The sequence below is a fragment of the Pseudophryne corroboree genome, chromosome 1 (assembly GCF_028390025.1).
Source record: "Pseudophryne corroboree isolate aPseCor3 chromosome 1, aPseCor3.hap2, whole genome shotgun sequence".
Classification (NCBI taxonomy): Eukaryota; Metazoa; Chordata; class Amphibia; order Anura; family Myobatrachidae; genus Pseudophryne; species Pseudophryne corroboree.
Genome location: NC_086444.1, coordinates 1,145,952,438 through 1,145,972,036, shown reverse-complemented (window position 1 = coordinate 1,145,972,036; position 19,599 = coordinate 1,145,952,438). Strand labels below are relative to the sequence as shown.

At 47.9% G+C, this 19,599-nt stretch overlaps 1 protein-coding gene across 4 annotated transcripts in view; it reads left to right on the top strand.

Annotated features, from left to right (window-relative positions):
* Positions 1–19,599, top strand: part of HTT (huntingtin) — a 517,727-nt gene that overhangs the window by 382,463 nt on the left and 115,665 nt on the right. For all 4 annotated transcript variants that reach the window (XM_063924321.1, XM_063924312.1, XM_063924303.1 and 1 more), the window contains one exon: positions 6,282–6,436. In XM_063924321.1, the coding sequence (XP_063780391.1) occupies positions 6,282–6,436 (155 nt within the window). The remainder of the gene's footprint in view (positions 1–6,281; positions 6,437–19,599) is intronic.

The following is a 19,599-nucleotide window of genomic DNA, read 5'->3' as shown; positions in this document are numbered from 1 at the left end:
CCGCCTAAACAAAAAGCTAGAAAGATATTGCGCCAGGTCAAGAGACCCTCAGGCGATAGCTGTGGACGCTCTAGTGACACCGTGGGTGTACCGGTCGGTTTATGTGTTCCCTCCTCTTCCTCTCATACCAAAGGTACTGAGGATTATAAGGAGAAGAGGAGTAAGAACTATACTCATTGTTCCGGATTGGCCAAGAAGAGCTTGGTACCCGGAACTTCAAGAGATGATCTCAGAGGACCCATGGCCTCTGCCGCTCAGACAGGACCTGCTGCAGCAGGGGCCCTGTATGTTACAAGACTTACCGCGGCTGCGTTTGACGGCATGGCGGTTGAACACCGGATCCTGAAGGAAAAGGGCATTCCGGAGGAAGTCATTCCTACGCTGATTAAAGCTAGGAAAGAAGTGACCACAAACCATTATCACCGCATTTGGCGAAAATATGTTGCGTGGTGTGAGGCCAGGAAGGCCCCAACGGAGGAATTTCAGCTGGGCCGTTTTCTGCACTTCCTATAGTCAGGGGTGACTATGGGCCTCAAATTGGGTTCAATTAAGGTCCAGATTTCGGCTCTATCGATTTTCTTCCAGAGAGAATTGGCTTCACTACCTGAAGTTCAGACTTTTGTTAAGGGGGTGCTGCATATTCATCCCCCTTTTGTGCCTCCAGTGGCACCTTGGGATCTCAACGTGGTGTTGGATTTCCTAAAGTCACATTGGTTTGAGCCACTTAAAACCGTGGAATTGAAATATCTCACGTGGAAAGTGGTCATGTTGTTGGCCTTGGCTTCGGCCAGGCGTGTATCAGAATTGGCGGCTTTGTCATGTAAAAGCCCTTATCTGATTTTCCATATGGATAGGGCAGAATTGAGGACTCGTCCCCAGTTTCTCCCTAAGGTGGTATCAGCTTTTCATCTGAACCAACCTATCGTGGTGCCTGCGGCTACAAAATACTTGGAGGCTTCCAAGTTGTTGGACGTAGTCAGGGCCCTCAAAATGTATGTTTCCATGACAGCTGGAGTCAGGAAGACTGACTCGCTATTTATCCTGTATGCGCCCAACAAGTTGGGTGCACCTGCTTCAAAGCAGACTATTGCTCGCTGGATCTGTAGTACGATTCAGCTTGCACATTCTGCGGCTGGACTGCCGCATCCTAGATCAGTGAAAGCCCATTTCACGAGGAAGGTGGGCTCTTCTTGGGCGGCTGCCCGAGGTGTCTCGGCTCTACAACTTTGCCGAGCAGCTACTTGGTCGGGGTCAAACACATTTGCTAAATTCTACAAGTTTGACACCCTGGCTGAGGAGGACCTAGAGTTTGCCCATTCGGTGCTGCAGAGTCATCCGCACTCTCCCGCCCGTTTGGGAGCTTTGGTATAATCCCCATGTTCCTTACGGAGTCCCAGCATCCACTTAGGACGTCAGAGAAAATAAGAATTTACTCACCGGTAATTCTATTTCTCGTAGTCCGTAGTGGATGCTGGGCGCCCATCCCAAGTGCGGATTGTTTGCAATACTTGTATATAGATATTGTTTAACTAAAGGGTTATTGTTGAGCTATCTGTTGAGAGGCTCAGTTGTTGTCATACTGTTAACTGGGTATTGTATCAAGAGTTATACGGTGTGGCTGGTATGAGTCTTACCCGGGATTCAAAATCCTTCCTTATTGTGTCGGCTCTTCCGGGCACAGTATCCTAACTGAAGTCTGGAGGAGGGTCATAGTGGGAGGAGCCAGTGCACACCAGTTAGACCAAAAGCTTTCTTTTAGTTGTGCCCAGTCTCTTGCGGAGCCGCTATTCCCCATGGTCCTTACGGAGTCCCAGCATCCACTACGGATTGCGAGAAAGAGAATTACCGGTGAGTAAATTCTTATTTCCTGACACAGCGCCTGTGCAGGTGGAGGAGGCCTTTTTTACTGATAAGAAGCCCCCCCCCCCCCTCACCTTCCCGGCATCCAAAGAATTAAACGCTATCTTTGAAAAGGCCTGGGAAACTCCAGAAAAGAAATTTCAGATCCCTAAGAGTGTCTTGGTTGCTTTTCCCTTCCCAGAGGAAGATAGAAAAAGATGGGAGTCCCCGCCGATAGTGGACGCCTCTGTCACCAGGCTGTCTAAACAGGTGGTATTGCAAGTCTTGGGATCTACCGCATGGAAGGACCCGACGGATCGCAAGGTGGATGCTACGCTAAAATCCATTTACACGGCTTCCGGGGCTATATTACGGCCTAATATAGCCTGTGCTTGGATTGCAAAAGCTATTACCAGGTGGTCAATCACTCTGCAGGAGGAATCGACTACGATGGATACAGGTGACGTTGATTTATTTTTACGCCATATTCAGGATTCTGCAGGATTACTGGTAGATTCCATGAAAGACCTGGGTTCCATGGCTGCCGGGATCTCCTCCATGTCCTTCTCGGCTTGCAAGGGTCTCTGGCTGCGCCAATGGTCTACAGACTCGGAATCCAGGAAGGGTGTGGAGGGCCTACCCTATACAGGCCAGGCTCTCTTTGGGGAGGTGCTGGATGCGTGGATTGCCACGGCTACCGCGGGTAAGTCTACCTTTCTCCCCTCAGCTGCATCGGCTTCGAAGAAGCCTTTTACACCAGCCACGTCACAGTCCTTTCGGCCCGCGAGGTCTAGAAAGAACAAGCCTTTGAATACCTTCTTCAGAGGTGGTCGTGCCAAGGGAAAGAAACCTGCTCCCGCAGGTTTCCAAGCCCAGAATCCCGCTTCTGATACCTCTAGGTCCTCCGCATGACGGTGGACAGCCAGGCCTGGAGGAAGGTCAGGTGGGGGCAAGACTCCGGCAGTTCAGCCATGTTTGGGTGTCTTCTGGTCTTGACCCCTGGGTCCTGGACATTGTGTCCAGGGGGTACAGACTGGCGTTTCAAGGTCCCCCACCTCACTGTTTTAGTCAAGTCAGGCTTGCCAGCTCTGTTGGCGGGCAGAATATAATTGATGGTGTCAGAGGTCCATTGTTCCAGTTCCACCTCAACAGTGGAACAAGGGTTATTATTCGAACCTTTTTGTAGTACCAAAACCGGATGGTTCAGTACGGACTATTCTAAACTTAAAATCTTTGAACCCTTATCTCAAGGAGTTCAAATTCAAGATGGAATCTCTGAGAGCTGTCATCTCAGGACTGACTGAGGGGGAGTTCCTGGTGTCGCCGGACATCAAGGATGCTTACCTCCACATTCCCATTTTGTCGCCGCACCAGGCATATCTCAGGTTTGCACTGTTGGACGATCACTATCAGTTCCAGGCGCTGCCGTTTGGCCCCTCCACAGCACCAAGGTGATGGCGGAGATGATGGTTCTCCTCCGCAAGCAGGGGGTGAACATAATTCCATATCTGGACGATCTCCTGATCAAGGCATCGTCCAGGGAGAGGCTGTTGCGATCCATCGCGCTCATGACGCAGCTGCTCATGAAGTACGGTTGGATCCTGAACCTTCCAAAGTCTGATTTGGAGCCGACAAGGAGGCTGTCTTTCCTGGGAATGATCCTCGACACAGAAGTGCAGAGGGTTTTTCTCCCAGTGGAGAAGGCATTGGTGATTCAAACAATGGTTCGGGATGTCTTATGGGCTACCCGGGTATCGGTTTATCAATGCATCCGCCTTCTGGGGAAGATGGTTGCCGCCTACGAGGCTCTGCAGTACGGCAGGTTTCATGCTCGACCTTTTCAGCTGGATCTATTGGACCAGTGGTCGGGCTCTCACCTATACATGCACAAGAGGATACGCCAGTCTCCGAAAGCCAGGATTTCACTCCTCTGGTGGCTACAACTTACGCACCTTCTAGAAGGCCGAAGGTTCGGAATTCAGGACTGGATCCTTTTAACCACAGATGCAAGTCTAAGAGGTTGGGAAGCAGTCGCTCTGGGGGAAACCTTTCAGGGAAGGTGGTTAAATCTAGAATCCCTTCTCCCAATAAACATCCTGGAGCTAAGGGCCATGTTTGCTTTTCTGCAAGCAGCACGCATTCTACAGGATCGGGCTGTTCAGGTGCAGTCGGACAACGTGTCCACGGTGGCCTACATAAACCGACAAGGCGGAACGAAGAGCAGGGCTGCCATGTCAGAGGTGTCAAGAATCCGCCTCTGGGCAGAAAGACACGCGATGTCGGCAATCTTCATTCCGGGAGTAGACAGCTGGGAAGCAGACTTCCTCAGCTGCCACGATCTCCATCTGGGAGAGTGGGACCTCCACCTGGAGGTGTTCGAGGAGGTAACCGGTTGGTGGGGGGTTCCTCACATAGACCTGATGGCCTCCCTCCTCAACAAGAAGCTGGGGACATACTGTTCCAGGTTGAGAGACCCTCAGGCAGTGGCGGTGGACGCACTGGTAACACCGTGGGTGTTCAGGTCAGTGTATGTGTTCCCTCCACTTTCTCTGATACAAAGGGTTCTTCAGCTGGTGAGGAGAACAAAGGTTCTGGCAATTCCCATTGCTCCGGACTGGCCAAGGAGGGCTTGGTACGCGGATCTGCTGGATCTTCTGTTAGAGGATCCAAGGCCCTTACCTCTTCAGGAGGATCTGTTACTGCAGGGGCCGTTCGCTTATCAAGACTTACCACGGCTACGTTTGATGACATGGCTGTTGAACGCGAGATCTTAGCTCGGAAAGGTATCCCGAGTGCAGTCATTCCTACCCTGATTCAGGCTAGGAAGGGGGTAACGTCTAAACATTACCATCGTATTTGGAAGAAATATGTTTCGTGGTGTGAATTAAGAAAATTTCCTGCGGTGGAGTTTCAACTTGGACGTTCTCTCCTTTTCCTGCAAGCAGGTGTGGATATGGGACTGAGATTGGACTTTATCAAGGTCCAGATCTCTGCTTTGTCCATCTTTATTCAAAAACAATTGGCTGTCCTCCCTGAGGTTCAGACCTTTTTGAAAGGGGTTCTACACTTCCAGCCTCCCTTTGTGGTACCTACGGCACCTTGTGATCTTGATGTGGTGTTGCAGTTCCTGCAATCTGCTTGCTTTGAGCCTCTACAGGAGGCTGATCTCAAGTTTCTCACGTGTAAGGCGGTCACTTTGTTGGCCTTGGCTTCAGCACGACTCGTGTCGGAATTGGGGGCTTTATCTTGTAAAAGCCCCTATCTGATCCTCCATGAAGACCGGGCGGAACTTAGGACTCGTCCACAGTTCCTGCCTAAGGTTGTATCGGCTTTCCATATCAACCAGCCTATTGTGCCAGTGGCTTCTGACTCCTCAATTGCTTCAAAGGCCTTGGATGTTGTGAGGGCTTTAAAGATTTATGTGAAGAGGACAGCTCGTCATCGAAAGACTGACTCCTTGTTTATTCTCTGATCCCAAGACAATTGGGTGTCCTGCTTCTAAGCAGTCAATTTCACGCTGGATCAGGTTCACCGTCCAGCATGCATATTCTAAGGCAGGATTGCCGTGTCCTAAATCTGTCCAGGCCCATTCTATTTGTAAGGTGGGCTCTTCCTGGGTGGCTGCCCGGGGTGTCTCGGCTGTACAGCTTGCCGAGCTGCTACTTGGTCTGGGTCGAACACGTTTGCCAGGTTTTACAAATTCGATACTTTGGCCCCTGATGACCTCAAGTTTGGTCAAGCAGTGTTGCAGGAGCCTCCTCTCTCTCCCTCCTGTACTGGAAGCTTTGGTACATCCCCATGTTACTAATATGGACCCCAGCATCCTCTAGGACGTAAGAGAAAATAGGATTTTAATTACCTGAACGGTAAGTCCTTTTCTCGTAGTCCATAGAGGATGCTGGGCGCCCGCCCAGCGCTTTGTTTTCCTGCTTTGTTTTTTTATAGTTCAGTACTGCCTGGTGCCTAGGTAAGTCCTGCGTTGTTTACAGTTTCAGCTGTTGCTGAGTTGTTCCGGCATGTTGGCCGGATTTGCCTTGTTGTGTGAGCTGGTATGAATCTTGCCACTATCTGTAATTCCTTCTCTTGAAGTATGTCTTCTCCTCGGGCAGAGTTTCTAGACTGAGTCTGGTAGGAGGGGCATAGAGGGAGGAGCCAGCCCACACTATTAAACTCTTAAAGTGCCAATGGCTCCTGGTGGACCCGTCTATACCCCATGGCACTAATATGGACCCCAGTATCCTCTACGGACTACGAGAAAAGGATTTACCGTTCAGGTAATTAAAATCCTCGGGCAATATGGTGTTCCTCCTTCTTCCAATTGTACCTTTATATGATCAGTGTTCTTGTAATAATGAAGAGCCAGTGCCAGAAAGGGATCATCATATAGGAGATGGGGACACTAAAGTGGATTTTCCCTCACAATGTACTGTCATTGGTTGCAGGAAGACACGGAGAGAACCCAAATAAATGTGCTTGCGGTTCAAGCCATTACATCCCTGGTGCTGAGTGCAATGACCATCCCTTCCGCTGGCAATCCATCCATCAGCTGCCTGGAACAGCAACCACGAAACAAGACTTTGAAGTCCCTTGACACCAGGTATGCATTTATATTTTAGTGGTCATATACTGTATATGGCAATCTGTTGCACTATTTTGTTGCATTGTTCTCTGTGTAGAAATTCACTTCATTGCATAGATGAACATCTTACTAGATTCCTGCAGTTGATGAATAATTGAACACCAATAATTATTTGTCTTGATTATATTAAAATGGATAATCTGAACAATAAATGCCTCCTCTCCAATGCAGACCATTGTGTTACGCTTTTTCATTCTAGTCTAGAAATTTGGTGTGATCTTTGAAAGCTTGTGTACAGATATCTGCTGTGGGTAAAACCACTTTTACAAGATGTTTTAATACTCTAAATATAGTTTAATTTGTAATAGCAAATGTCTGATTTCTTTAGACAATGCTGCCCTTTTCTGTACAGTTACCATTGAAAGTGAGCAGAGCATTGTAATGTCAATAACTTTTAACACCCATTCCTTTTCTATATGGGACACTTCTTTCTTACTGCATATATACTTGCCCTTTCAGCAAAGATGGTGGGACACTGGACATGGGATTGCAGCTTGGGCTGGAGGTTTGCACTTAAAATACTGTAACTTTAAAACGTAGGCTCCTCCTCTATGCAATCTTATCATGTTCTGTCTCTTACGTCCTAGAGGATGCTGGGGTCCATATTAGTACCATGGGGTATTGACGGGTCCACCAGGAGCCATTGGCACTTTAAGAGTTTAATAGTGTTGGCTGGCTCCTCCCTCTATGCCCCTCCTACCAGACTCTGTTTAGAAAATTTGGGCGGAGGAGGCAGTCACAGCTAGGGGAGCTCTACTGAGTTCTCTTGGTATAAGAGTTGTATTTCTTTCAGGATTTTATGTTTTACAGGGAGGCTGTTGGCGAGGAGTGTTCGCCCCGCGGGGTCCTGAGCCACTGCTCCCGCTGACTGGACGTTCGCTCCGGCGAGTCCGATCGCGCCCCGCCACAGGGGGACGCCCGCCCCAGCAGCCGGCCACTGGGTCTGCTCAGAGCGGACCCATCAGCGTTCAGCGCCATTTTTCCTGCCTGCTCTCACTGCCAAGTGGATCCAGGTCCCTCCAGAGCAATCTCCAGCTGGTTAGGGACTCCCTATACCTTTAATAGCGCTGCGTGTGGGTTGGCTCCAATCTCTGTGTCTCTCTGCCATTGTGTGTGTGTGTGTGTGTGTGTGTGTGTGTGTGTGTGTGTGTGTGTGTGTGTGTGTGGTAACATGTCTAGGGACAATGTATCATATGCTGCTTAGGATTTATCCTCACAAGAGGGCTCCATTCCATGTTATCCGGATTGCACAGTTTTAGCGCAGATCCCTGCTAGAGAGCCAGAATGGTTAGTCTCTCTGAGGGGGATTATTTCCCAGATTTGATAGAGTTGCTAGGACTGCACACGCCACTCAGGTCCTCCAGTCCTCTGTGGTTTTTTGGTCTGATACCGCCTCCTCGGGGGTCCCCTGCGATTCATTCTCAGAAACGTGCACTTGCAATGTTGCAGGATGACACGGACACCGACTCTGACGGGAATGTGTCGAGGTGATTGCACACTGTAACTGAAGCCGCTGCGGCCGCTGTAATAAATCCTTTACCTACGTACTCTGTCCCCAGTTAGCGTACACAGTCCCGTACTGTGCACGTACTTTGCGTACACACTCCGAAATAGCCGTGCAGCTTACACTCAGTGCATACACACAGACTGACACGCTGAGAGCACAAGGCAGCTCTAGGTGTGGCAATTACACTATACAAACGCTCGACAGAAACTGAATGCGACAACAGTATGTGATTGTATGTTGTGGTCCAAAGCAGCAACAAGTAATAATATATTTGAAAAAGGGGATTACAATAAGTTACAATATAAATGGTACAACACAATACAATTCAATCACACAGAGAGAGAGTCACACCCAATGATACGTACGCTTTGTCGCTTGCGCTACCCGGATCCGGTCCCCAGCCGTCTGGCAAGACTACCTATGAGTCTTTAAAAAGCAGAAAGAGAGTGACCGGCCCAGGTGCAAGGTTTATATACCCTTGCCCAAAATACAATACAATGGGGTTGTATGCTCTCCACTGATTGGTTGGAGGGATGGTCGTTTACAGTACAGGAGAGGTCATTGGTCGGTTTGAAGAGATGGGCGATGCCTTGATCCAGGGGTGTGTACAGCTGGTCAGCTCTGGATTCCAGCCGCATACCAAGTACATAATAAACCCAAATATACCTTTAATCTGCCTTTGCGAATAACTATTCGCAACAACATGCGATCTTCTCCAAACCAACACCGGATTATTACTCATAATTATCCGAACACGTAGATACCATGCACGATGCTCTGATCAGTTACTGTCCCCTCGCATACTGTAAAGGTGTATAATTCCCTTGTTGTGCCTTGTAAATAAGTAAAAGTTGCATGAGGGGAAAGGGGAGACAATGTGTAATGTGTGTACTAAGTTTGGGAAATATGTAATGTGTGACAGATATTTCCATGTTAATTAGGTTACTTTGTTATGTTATCTCCAGGCAACATGATCCTACACATGAAATGACCAACCATTCTCAAGATACACACAAATAAATAAATAAATATATATATATATATATATATATATATATATATGTACAAGTGTTTCCCTGTTAATTATATCTATCTTTCAAAGGTTTTTTTAGACTGCAGGCTGCCAGTAGTTAATAATTTGCAACCGCAGGCTTGTGTATCTATTGGGATATTTGTCTCCCATTGTTCTGGCCCCCACAAACGATGTCTTGTTTGGTTTGTTTGTCTTTCTTCACAGACCAGGGGGTCTGTTCAAACATTGGAGTAAACAAGACATTGTGTTGGAAGGATGTGCGTGTTTGGTTAGATTAGTGTGTGTGTGAACAATGACTCGACACAGGCTGGGTCATGTGGCATGTGTCCCTGTATTAATTTCCATTGCAAGTAAGAATCTTTCTGTAATTGCTCATACCACGCCCGTACGCGCACTCCCGTGGGAGGCGATTGTACGCTATTTGCGAGTATGCTGCACGCACGCCAGACTAAGTACATATATGGATGCCATCTGTGTGGTGTTTGCATGTGGTGTGTGTATTGCAATATTTTCCGACTTCGACAGAGGGGAACGGCATCACTTGCCATGGGGGTACAGTTGATGATTGCGGCTGTTAGAGATGTTTTGCACATTTCGGACACAGCTCCAGAACAGGTGGAGGAGGCCTTCTTTACAGAAAACAAGAAGCCCCCCCCCCCCTCACCTTTCCAGCATCCAAAGAGTTAAACGCTATCTTTGAAAAGGCCTTGGAAACTCCGGAAAAGAAATTTCAGATCCCTAAGAGGGTTTTGGTTGCTTTTCCCTTCCCAGAGGAAGATAGGAAAAAATGGGAGTCCCCGCCAATGGTCGATGCCTCTCTATCTAGGCTGTCCAAACAGGTTGTGCTGCCGGTACCAGGATCTACCGCGTTGAAAGACCCAGTGGATCGCAAGGTGGATGCTACGTTAAAATCCATGTACACGGCTTCTGGGGCCATATAGCCTCTGCTTGGATTGCAAAGCTATTGCCAGGTTGTCTATCACTATGCAGGAAGAATCGGCTACGCTGGATAAAGATGACGTTGATATGTTTTTACAACATAATCAGGATTCTGCAGGGTTCCTAGTGGATTCCATGAAGGACCTGGGCTCCATGGCTACGGGGATCTCCTCCATGTCCGTCTCTGCTCGCAGGGGTCTGGCTGCGCCAATGGTCTGCGGATGCAAAATCCAGGAACAGCATGGAGGGCCTACCCTACACTGGTCAGGTACTCTTTGGGAGGTGCTGGATGCATGGATTGCCACGGCTACCGTGGGTAAGTCTACTTTTCTCCCCTCAGCTGGACCGGCTACGAAGAAGCCTTTTTACACCAGCCGCGTCAGTCCTTTCGGACCGCGAGGCAAATATAAAACAAACCTTTAAACACCTTCTTCAGAGGTGGTCATGCAAAAGGAAAGAAACCTGCTTCCGCAGGTTCCCATACTCAGAAGCCCGCTTCTGATGCCACTAAGCCCTCCGCATTACGGTGGACGGCTGGGCCTGGAGGACGGTCAGGTGGGGGTGAGACTTCGACAGTTCAGCCATGTCTAGGTGTCGTCTGGTCTGGACCCCTGGGTCCTGGATATAGTGTCCAGGGGGTACAGACTGGAGTTTCAAGATCCCCCGCCTCACCGTTTCTTCAAGGTGCCAGTTTCCATAGGTTTCATGCTGTCCGGGGAGGGGGGGCGCCCTCCCTGGGCAGCATGAAACCTATGGAAACTGGCATAAATAAGGGGCATAAGTTGCTGAGGCACAGTCCTACCCCCGCCAGTATAAAAAATTACCTCATAAAAGCTGAGGAAAAATGCACCATTGAAGAGTGGAGCTTCTTCCTCAGTCAGCCAGCACATTGCTCAGCGCCATTTTCTCTCTCCCCTCAGGCTGCAGAGACAACGCTGGTCCTCCTCCACTACTGAACAAGTATCAGGGTGTAAAACGGGGGGCCACAGTGAATTTGGTGCTCTATAATTGTTTGATTAACATTATAAAGCGCTGCGTGTCTTGGCAATTTGTGTTCACAGAAATTGTGTTACTGGCGCTGGGCTGTGAACTGGCAAATCCTATCTGTGTCCCTCTGACGGATTTTACTGTGGGTCTGTCCCCCTATAAGTCCCGGAGTGTCTGTGGTGTGGGTGTGTACGTGTGTGACATGTCTGTGGCAGGGAACGCTGTGGGGACATGTTAGGGACACAGAGGTGTAATATGACACCAAGAGCCTGACTGGGTGAAAGGTTACATGATAGTGTGAATCATATCAGTAAGAGGTTGGACTGAATCTCATACAGAAAATGAAAATAATCTGTTGAAGATGTGATTTTTAATAGTTCTGCCTTTCATCCACAGGGACCTTTCTGGGTCACATACAAATTTGCACAAGTAGTACAAACTGATACCGACACGGACTCTGATTCCTGTGTCGACACTAGTGATTCCAGGGGAATAGGTCCTAAGTTAGCAAAAAAGCATTCAAAACATGTTTTAGCTATAAAGGAGGTGTTAGAAGTTACGAAGTCCCCTCTTTTACCACAAGGAGAGGGTTTTCTTTAGTAAAGAAGTCATGTTATTTTCCCTCCACCTCAGGAATTGAACAGTCTCTTGGAGGGAGTCTGATTTAACCTGAAAAGAAATTTCAGATTCCTAAAAGGAATTCAGGCAGCTTACTTTTTTCTAAAAAAGATGGGAGTCGCCTCGCATTTTAGACGGGGCCCTGTCATTAAAGAGAAAAGGTGTTTCTCCCTGCGCCTGGAATGGCTTCACTTAAGGACTCTCCACGGCACCGAGGGTATTCACCAAGGTGATGGCGGAGATGATGGTCCTCCTTCGTTAAAAAGGAGTCAATATAATTCCTTATCTGGAAGATCTCCTGATAAAAGCGAGATCCAGGGAACAGTTGGTGCTGAACATCGCACTCTCCCTGTCAATACTACAACACGGTTGGATCATGAATTTTCCAAAGTCGCAGTTGGAACTGACGACAAGATTGTCCTTTTTAGGGATGATTCTGGACACAGAAGTACGGAGAGTATTTCTTCCAGTGGAAAAGGCTCTGGAAATCCAGAAAATGGTCAAACAAATATTGAACCCAACAAGCGTGTCGATCCATCAATGCATTCTGTTGTTGGGGGAAATGGTAGCGGTCTGCGAGGCCATACAGTTTGGCCGATTTCATGCCAGAGTATTCCAGTGGGACCTGTTGGACAAGTGGTCCGGATCCCACCTACACATGCACCGGAAAATAATCCTGTTCCCCAAAGCCAGGATTTCGCTCCTGTTGTGGCTTCACAGTTTTCACCTACTAGAGGGACGCAGGTTTGGGATTCACGACTGGGTCCTAATAACCGCTGATGCAAGTCTACGAGGCTGGGAAGCTGTTACACAGGGGGGAAAGCTTCCAAGGAAAATGGTCAAGTCAGGAAGCCTGCCTTCGCATAAACGTTCTGGAATTGAGAGTTATTTACAATGGCCTTCTACAAGCGGTACATCTTCTTCAAGATCCCGTGCAGATCAAGTCGGACAATGTAACAGCAGTCGCGTACATAAACAGGAAAAGCAGAGCGGCAATGGCAGAGGTGACAAGGATTCTCCTCTGGGCAGAAAGACAGACATGTTAGAGCTCTGCCAGCAATTTTCATTCAGGGAGTGGACAACTGGGAAGCAGACTTTCTGAGCAGACACGATCTCCGTCCAGGAGAGTGGGACCTCCACCAAGAAGTTTTAGAGGTGACAAGTCTTTGGGGAGTTCCTCAAGTAGACATGATGGCATCTCGTCTAAACAAGAAGCTTCAGAGATATTGTTCCAAGTTGACAGACCCTTAAGCAACAGCAGTGGATGCACTGGTGACCCAGTGGGTGTTTCGGTCGGTATATGTTTTCCCTCTACTTCCACTGATTCCAAAAGTTCTCAAAATAATAATAAGAACAAGAGTTTGAGCAATCTTCATTGCCCTAGGCTGGCCAAGGAGGGCTTGGTATCCAGATCTTCAGGAGTTGCTCATAGAAGATCCTCTGCCTCTTTCTCCTCGAGAGGACCTACTACAGCAGGTGCCGTGTGTGTATCAAGACTTACCGCGGCTACGTTTGACAGCATGGCTGTTGAGCGTCGGTTCCTAGCCCGAAAGGGTATTCCCAAGGAAGTCATCCCCACTCTTATTCAGGCCAGGAAAGGAGTAACGTCTAAACATTACCACCGTATTTGGAGAAAATATGTGTCTTGGTGTGAATCCAAGAAGGCTCCTACGGAAGAGTTTGAGTTGGGACGTTTTCTCCATTTTCTGCAGGCTGGTGTGGATGCGGGCCTTAGATTGGGGTCAATCAAGGTCCAAATTTTGGCCTTAACAGTTTTCTTTCAAAAAACAATTGGCCTTCTTTCCTGAAGTTCACACGTTCGTGAAAGGGGTTCTGCACATCCAGCCTCCATTTGTGCCTCCAGTGGCACCATGGGACCTTAATGTGGTGTTGCAGTTCCTTCAGTCAGATTGGTTTGAACCTCTGCAGGATATAGAATTGAAGTTTCTCACTTGGAAAGTGGTGATGCTTTTGGCCTTGACATCCGCAAGGCAGGTGTCTGAGTTGGGGGCCTTGTCTCACAAGAGCCCTTACCTGATATTCCATCAAGATAGGGCAGAGTTAAGAACTTGTCAACAATTTCTTCCAAAGGTGGTTTCGTCCTTCCACATAAACCAACCTATTGTGGTGCCAGTAGCTACTGACACTTTCAGTGAGTCACAGTCTCTAGATGTGGTTAGAGCTTTGAAGATTTATGTCGCAAGAACAACTCGATTACGGAAAACAGAGGCTCTGTTTGTCCTGTATGCTCCCAGCAAGAGTGGGTGTCCTGCTTCTAAGTAGACTATTGCGCGCTGGATCAGAGGGACAATTAAGCAGGCTCATTCTACGGCAGGCTTGCCGGTACCGAAGTCTGTGAAGGCCCATTCTACTAGGAAAGTGGGCTCATCCTGGGCGGCTGCCCCGGGGCGTCTCGGCTTTACAACTTTGCCGAGCAGCTACTTGGTCTGGGTCAAACACATTTGCTAAATTTTATAAGTTTGACACCTTGGCCGATGAGGACCTCAAGTTCTGTCAATCTGTACTGCAGGGTCATCCGCACTCTCCCACCTGTACTGGAGCTTTGGTACAACCCCATGGTACTGAAGTGGACCCCAGCATCCTCTAGGACGTATGAGAAAATAGGATTTTAATACCTACCGGTAAATCCTTTTCTCCTAGTCCGTAGAGGATGCTGGGCACCCGACCCAGTGCGTACTTTACCTGCAGTTTGTTCTTTATAGTTACACAAGTTGTGTTTCATTTGTTTTCAGCATGTTGCTGTAAATGGTTCATGACTGTTGGTGTGTGTCATGTTAAATGCCATGTTGTGCGGCATGGTTGAGGTGTGAGCTGGTATGAATCTCACCATTAATATAAAAGTAAATCCTTTCCTCGAAATGTCCGTCTCCCTGGGCACAGTTCCTATAACTGAGGTCTGGAGGAGGGGCATAGAGGAAGGAGCCAGTTCACACCCTTGAAAAGTCTTAAAGTGCCCATGGCTCCTGCGGAACCGTCTATACCCCATGGTACTGAAGTGGACCCCAGCATCCTCTACAGACTAGGAGAAAAGGATTTACCGGTAGGTATTAAAATCCTGTTTTTAAGTACCTCAAGGATTAGGGTGGGGACCGTCTTCACTTGGACAGTATGTGCACTCACCCTTGTAGAAGTTGCCCGGCGGCAGCACTGTTGCGGATGGCCATTGATAATGTCGATATTACCTTAAAATACAAATCTATACCTTTAAACACACCTTTACCATGGAGCCGCTGCGGCCGCTAGACTTAATACACACGCTACGTACTTCGTACGCTATTTGCGTAGAGTCCCGTACTGTGTACGTACTTAGCGTACAAACGGCGCACTGGGGGTACAAAGTACACACAGCGCGCGCACACACTCTTGATAAACTTTAAGCTTTATTAGTAATACAATGCAATGATATGATTACACTTTAAACCTTATGCAGCAAAGCACTGCAATGATGTTGCACCTTAAACCTTATGCAGCGCTGACGGTACAAAGTACCCTCAGTGCGTACACACCTTATCAATACACTTTGAAACCTTATACAGTTAGGTAATGTAATACGCTTTAAACCTTAGCAGGGAAATGAGAACACAACACCGATTTGTAGTTAACCGCTGGGTTCTAACACCACAGTGGATTATTTGAAAGGGGATAACAATACAAATTATACACTACAAGGCTAACAAGATAAATCTACAACAGAATAATGGCTACAGTCAATGTACATACGTGAGAATATTCACTTGCGCAACCTGGACCAGTCCTCCGCTCATCAGGTAGATAGCGATCAGAGTCTTCTGACCGGCCAGGCAACAACAGGCTTTTTATACAATTCTTCCATAAACAATACAATGGTTACTGTAATCTCATTGTCCATTGGACACAGAGATGCATCTTTACATTACAGGAGAGGTCATAGGTTGATTTGAAAAGGTGGGCGATGTCTTTTCCCAACTGCTCTTGTGGGTGGTCTCCTCTGGACTCCCGCCGCATACATAATATACAGTAAATACAGTTTATATCTATATTCTATTTCTGCACATAACTATACGCAGGAACATGCAATCTTTCTCTAACCAACATCAGAATGTTACCCTTAAATACCCTACAGCTGGATACTAGACATCACCTTATAACCTTAGTCTGTCCCTTCCTATCATGTAAAGGCGAATCCCTTAGTCCTGGAATCATTTAAACTGTTGATACTTGCTGATGTGGTGCAGGGGGACTATGTGTACAATGTGCACTATTTGGGTTAAATGTAATATTCTGATAACCCTCTATGCGCTCACAAACAAATTACGGATATGTGCACGCACGGCGGAACAAGTGCACGCGCAACGGGCATGTGTGTGTGGTTAGTACATGATGTATGCATTACAATATTTTTCGACTTTGACACCTGCCATCTTGCCTGGCTTTTGGGGCAATCTTAAGTGCTTTCCCCTCACAGTAGCGTAGCACATTAACACAGTGCAGCCACGGAGTTGAGAGGCAGAGCCTACAGCTGCTGGTCTCCCCTGCTCTTTCTACTATGGTGGTGCAGTCATTACTGCTGCAGAGCACTCACAAGAGAAAAGTGAAATTTACTCTTCTGGACCTCTGCAGGCTTTGATTTTGCCTGGTGCAAGTTTTGCCTAGGCTCCTCTCCTCTGCAGCTGTTAACCTCAGGAAAGCTGAGTATTTGAATTTTTTATTATCTATTATTGCCTCTGCTGTTCTAAGGGAATACATGTGAAATTCCGGCTATTGAGATGACCGACCGCGGCATCCCGACACTGAAGATCCTATCATTGGACGGGGTAAGTATTTTTACCCTTCAACATCCCTTTTTCGCGGCTAAACCCTGTCTGTTTGGGAGCGATATGCATTTACGCAAAAACAACTGAATAGTGACAATTGTCCTATTTAAATGGGAAATTTAAGCACCCAAAAGTTAAAGCCAAACCCGTCAAAACAAAAAAAATGCTACTATGGCTTTGTATTTCACTTGTACCCAGTGTAATCTTACATTACCATGTGGATAGGTGGACTGTCAAGCGAGGTTTAGTGCCATGCAGGCGTCCCAGGCCACTGTGTCTGCCATTGTGGGGAGACAGGCTCTCGGTTGGTCGGTTTCTGACATGGTGAACTTGTAGCGCTTCAGTGGGAGGATCAGGCTAGAGCTGTTACTGCATCTGTTTCATCTATGTGTGGTTCTGAGTCGCCTGCTCCTGGAGGGACGACTGCTCAATCGGTGTCTAACCCTTCCTGGCTCGGTATCATAGAGTGCATGGCGTCAGGGTTTGAAAAAGGCTCCTCTTATTTTGAACGTTTTTTTCCCTCGAGGAACCTCAGCTGTGTGCAGCGCATAATCGTCTTCCTCCTTTCAGGATTTGGTTGAAAGAGTCAGAGGAGGAGAGTGAACTTAGCTCCTCCAGTCATGCTGTGGAAGACCTCATTGCTGCTGTACGCCAATCTCTACGCTGTTTAGATGTTTTTTTCTCTTTCATCCACTAGGGGACACTGGAGTTCTATACAGTAGGGATGTGAAGCTTGCAACCAAAGGTGTGGCACAATCTAAAATTAGCATTGTCTGCACAGCCGGCTCCTCCGCGTTCACATCCCTCCTCCCTCAGTTTAAAAAATTGTGCTGGAGGTACAGCACGTGGAGAACTGAGCTCCTGACTGAAATTTCTAAAGTGGTGTGCTGCGTCAACCTAATAAAAGGAAGTCAAAGCCACTTTATATTGGAGAGACAAAGATCCCTTTTGAAGGGACCTGCATCTCTCCACAGGAGATCCTCCAACAACTAATAGTGAGTACTGGTTGAAAGAGATTAGAAGAATAGCTTAGACTAGGTCCTTTCATGTAGAATATTTAATTAAACATTTTTTTTTTTTTTTTTAGTTTCTATTTGTCTCAGTTACTTGCTTTATTGTAGCTTAATCCCCCCTCTTCATAGAAGCCTATCCAGCGGCCGGCGCGCGGGAGCTAAGTGTGGCGCGAGACTCAGCTTGTCTTCCCTGTCTGCAGGGAGAGACGGCAGAGCGGCGCGCTATAGAGCGGAAGAAGCGGTGCACAGACGCCGCTACGGGACATTCTAACAGCGGTCCCGGCGTGCGCCAGCCAGCGGGAGGGGGAGAGAGAGAGAAGCGCCGCGCAGCTGAGGAGTTTCTCGGCAGCGCGCGGCGATATAGGCACAGCGGGAGTGAGAATTATTTTTAACTCTGTAAAAGACAAGACTGATACTGAGGGCATAAAAAGATATGACCTGGAACTTTAGTGGCAGCCATGTTTAATATTATTTATGGCGCCAGTCTGAGGGAAAGGATGTATCCCCCCCCAGGGAAGAACATAAGGGAGGCTCTTCAGAAATATGATTACTTTTCAGGAAATCCTCACATATATAATTTACACCAGCAGAGGGAGCTGTTAGCATAATGAATCCCTGTACTAAAATTAGTATAGTCATATATCCAGTCAGAGCAGCAGGGGGAGCTATTTTACTAATTATATTTTCAAGGGAAACGTCTTAGTGGATGCTGGGGACTCCGTAAGGACCATGGGGATAGACGGGCTCCGCAGGAGACATGGGCACTTTAAGAAAGAATTTAGGTTCTGTTGTGCACTGGCTCCTCCCTCTATGCCCCTCTTCCAGACCTCAGATTGATACTGTGCCCAGACGAGCTGGGTGCTTTTCAGTGAGCTCTCCTGAGTTTGCTGAGAGAAAGTATTTTGTTAGGTTTTTTATTTTCAGGGAGCTCTGCTGGCAACAGACTCCCTGCATCATGGGACTGAGGGGAGAGAAGCAGCCCTACTCTCTAAAGATAGGTCCTGCTTCTTAGGCTACTGGACACCATTAGCTCCAGAGGGATCGTACGCAGGAACTCGCCCTCGCCGTCCGATCCCAGAGCCGCGCCGCCGTCCCCCTCGCAGAGCCGGAAGACAGAAGCCGGGTGAGTATGAGAAGCAAAGAAGACTTCACAGGTGGCAGAAGACTCCGTTCTTCACTGAGGTAACGCACAGCACTGCAGCTGTGCGCCATTGCTCCCACACACCTCACATACTCCGGTCACTGTAAGCAGGGCGCGGGAGGGGGGGGTGCGCCCTGGGCAGCATTTGGGACCTCTTTTGGCAAAAGTTAAACATATAAACAGCTGGGCACTGTATATATGTATGAGCCCCCGCCAAAAATTGCATATTTAAGCGGGACAGAAGCCGGCCGCCGAGGGGGCGGAGCTTCTTCCTCAGCACTCACCAGCGCCATTTTTTCTCCACAGCTCCGCTGAGAGGAAGCTCCCCAGGCTCTCCCCTGCAGTTACACGGTAGAAGAGGGTAAAAAGAAGGGGGGGGGGGGGGGGGGCACATAATTAGGCGCAAAAAACAATATAAACAGCAGCTTACTGGGTTAACATTAAGTTACTGTGTTATTCCTGGGTTTATAGCCTGGGGTGTGTGCTGGCATACTCTCTCTGTCTCTCCTAAGGGTCTTGTGGGGGAACTGTCTTCAAAAAGGGCATTCCCTGTGTTTGTGGTGTCTGTACGCTTGTGTCGACATGTCTGATGAGGAAGGCTATGTGGAAGCAGAGCGGGAGCAAGCGAATGTGGTGTCTTCGCCGACGGCGCCGACACCTGATTGGATGGATATGTGGAAGGTTTTAAATGATGATGTTAATTCCTTGCATAAAAGGTTAGAAAAAGCTGACGCCTCAGGACAGTCAGGGTCCCAACCCATGCCTGATCCTATGTTGCAGAGGCCTTCATTGTCTCAGAAGCGCCCACTATCCCAAATTGTTGATACAGATACCGACATGGATTCTGACTCCAGTGTCGATTACGATGATGCAAAGTTACAGCCAAAGTTGGCTAAATCACTCCGATATATGATTATAGCAATTAAGGAGGTTTTGCACATCACAGAGGAAACCCCTGTCCCTGACACAAGGGTTTATATGTATAAGGGAAAGAAACCTGAGGTAACTTTTCACCCCTCACACGAACTGAATGAGTTATGTGAAAAAGCTTGGGAATCTCCAGATAAAA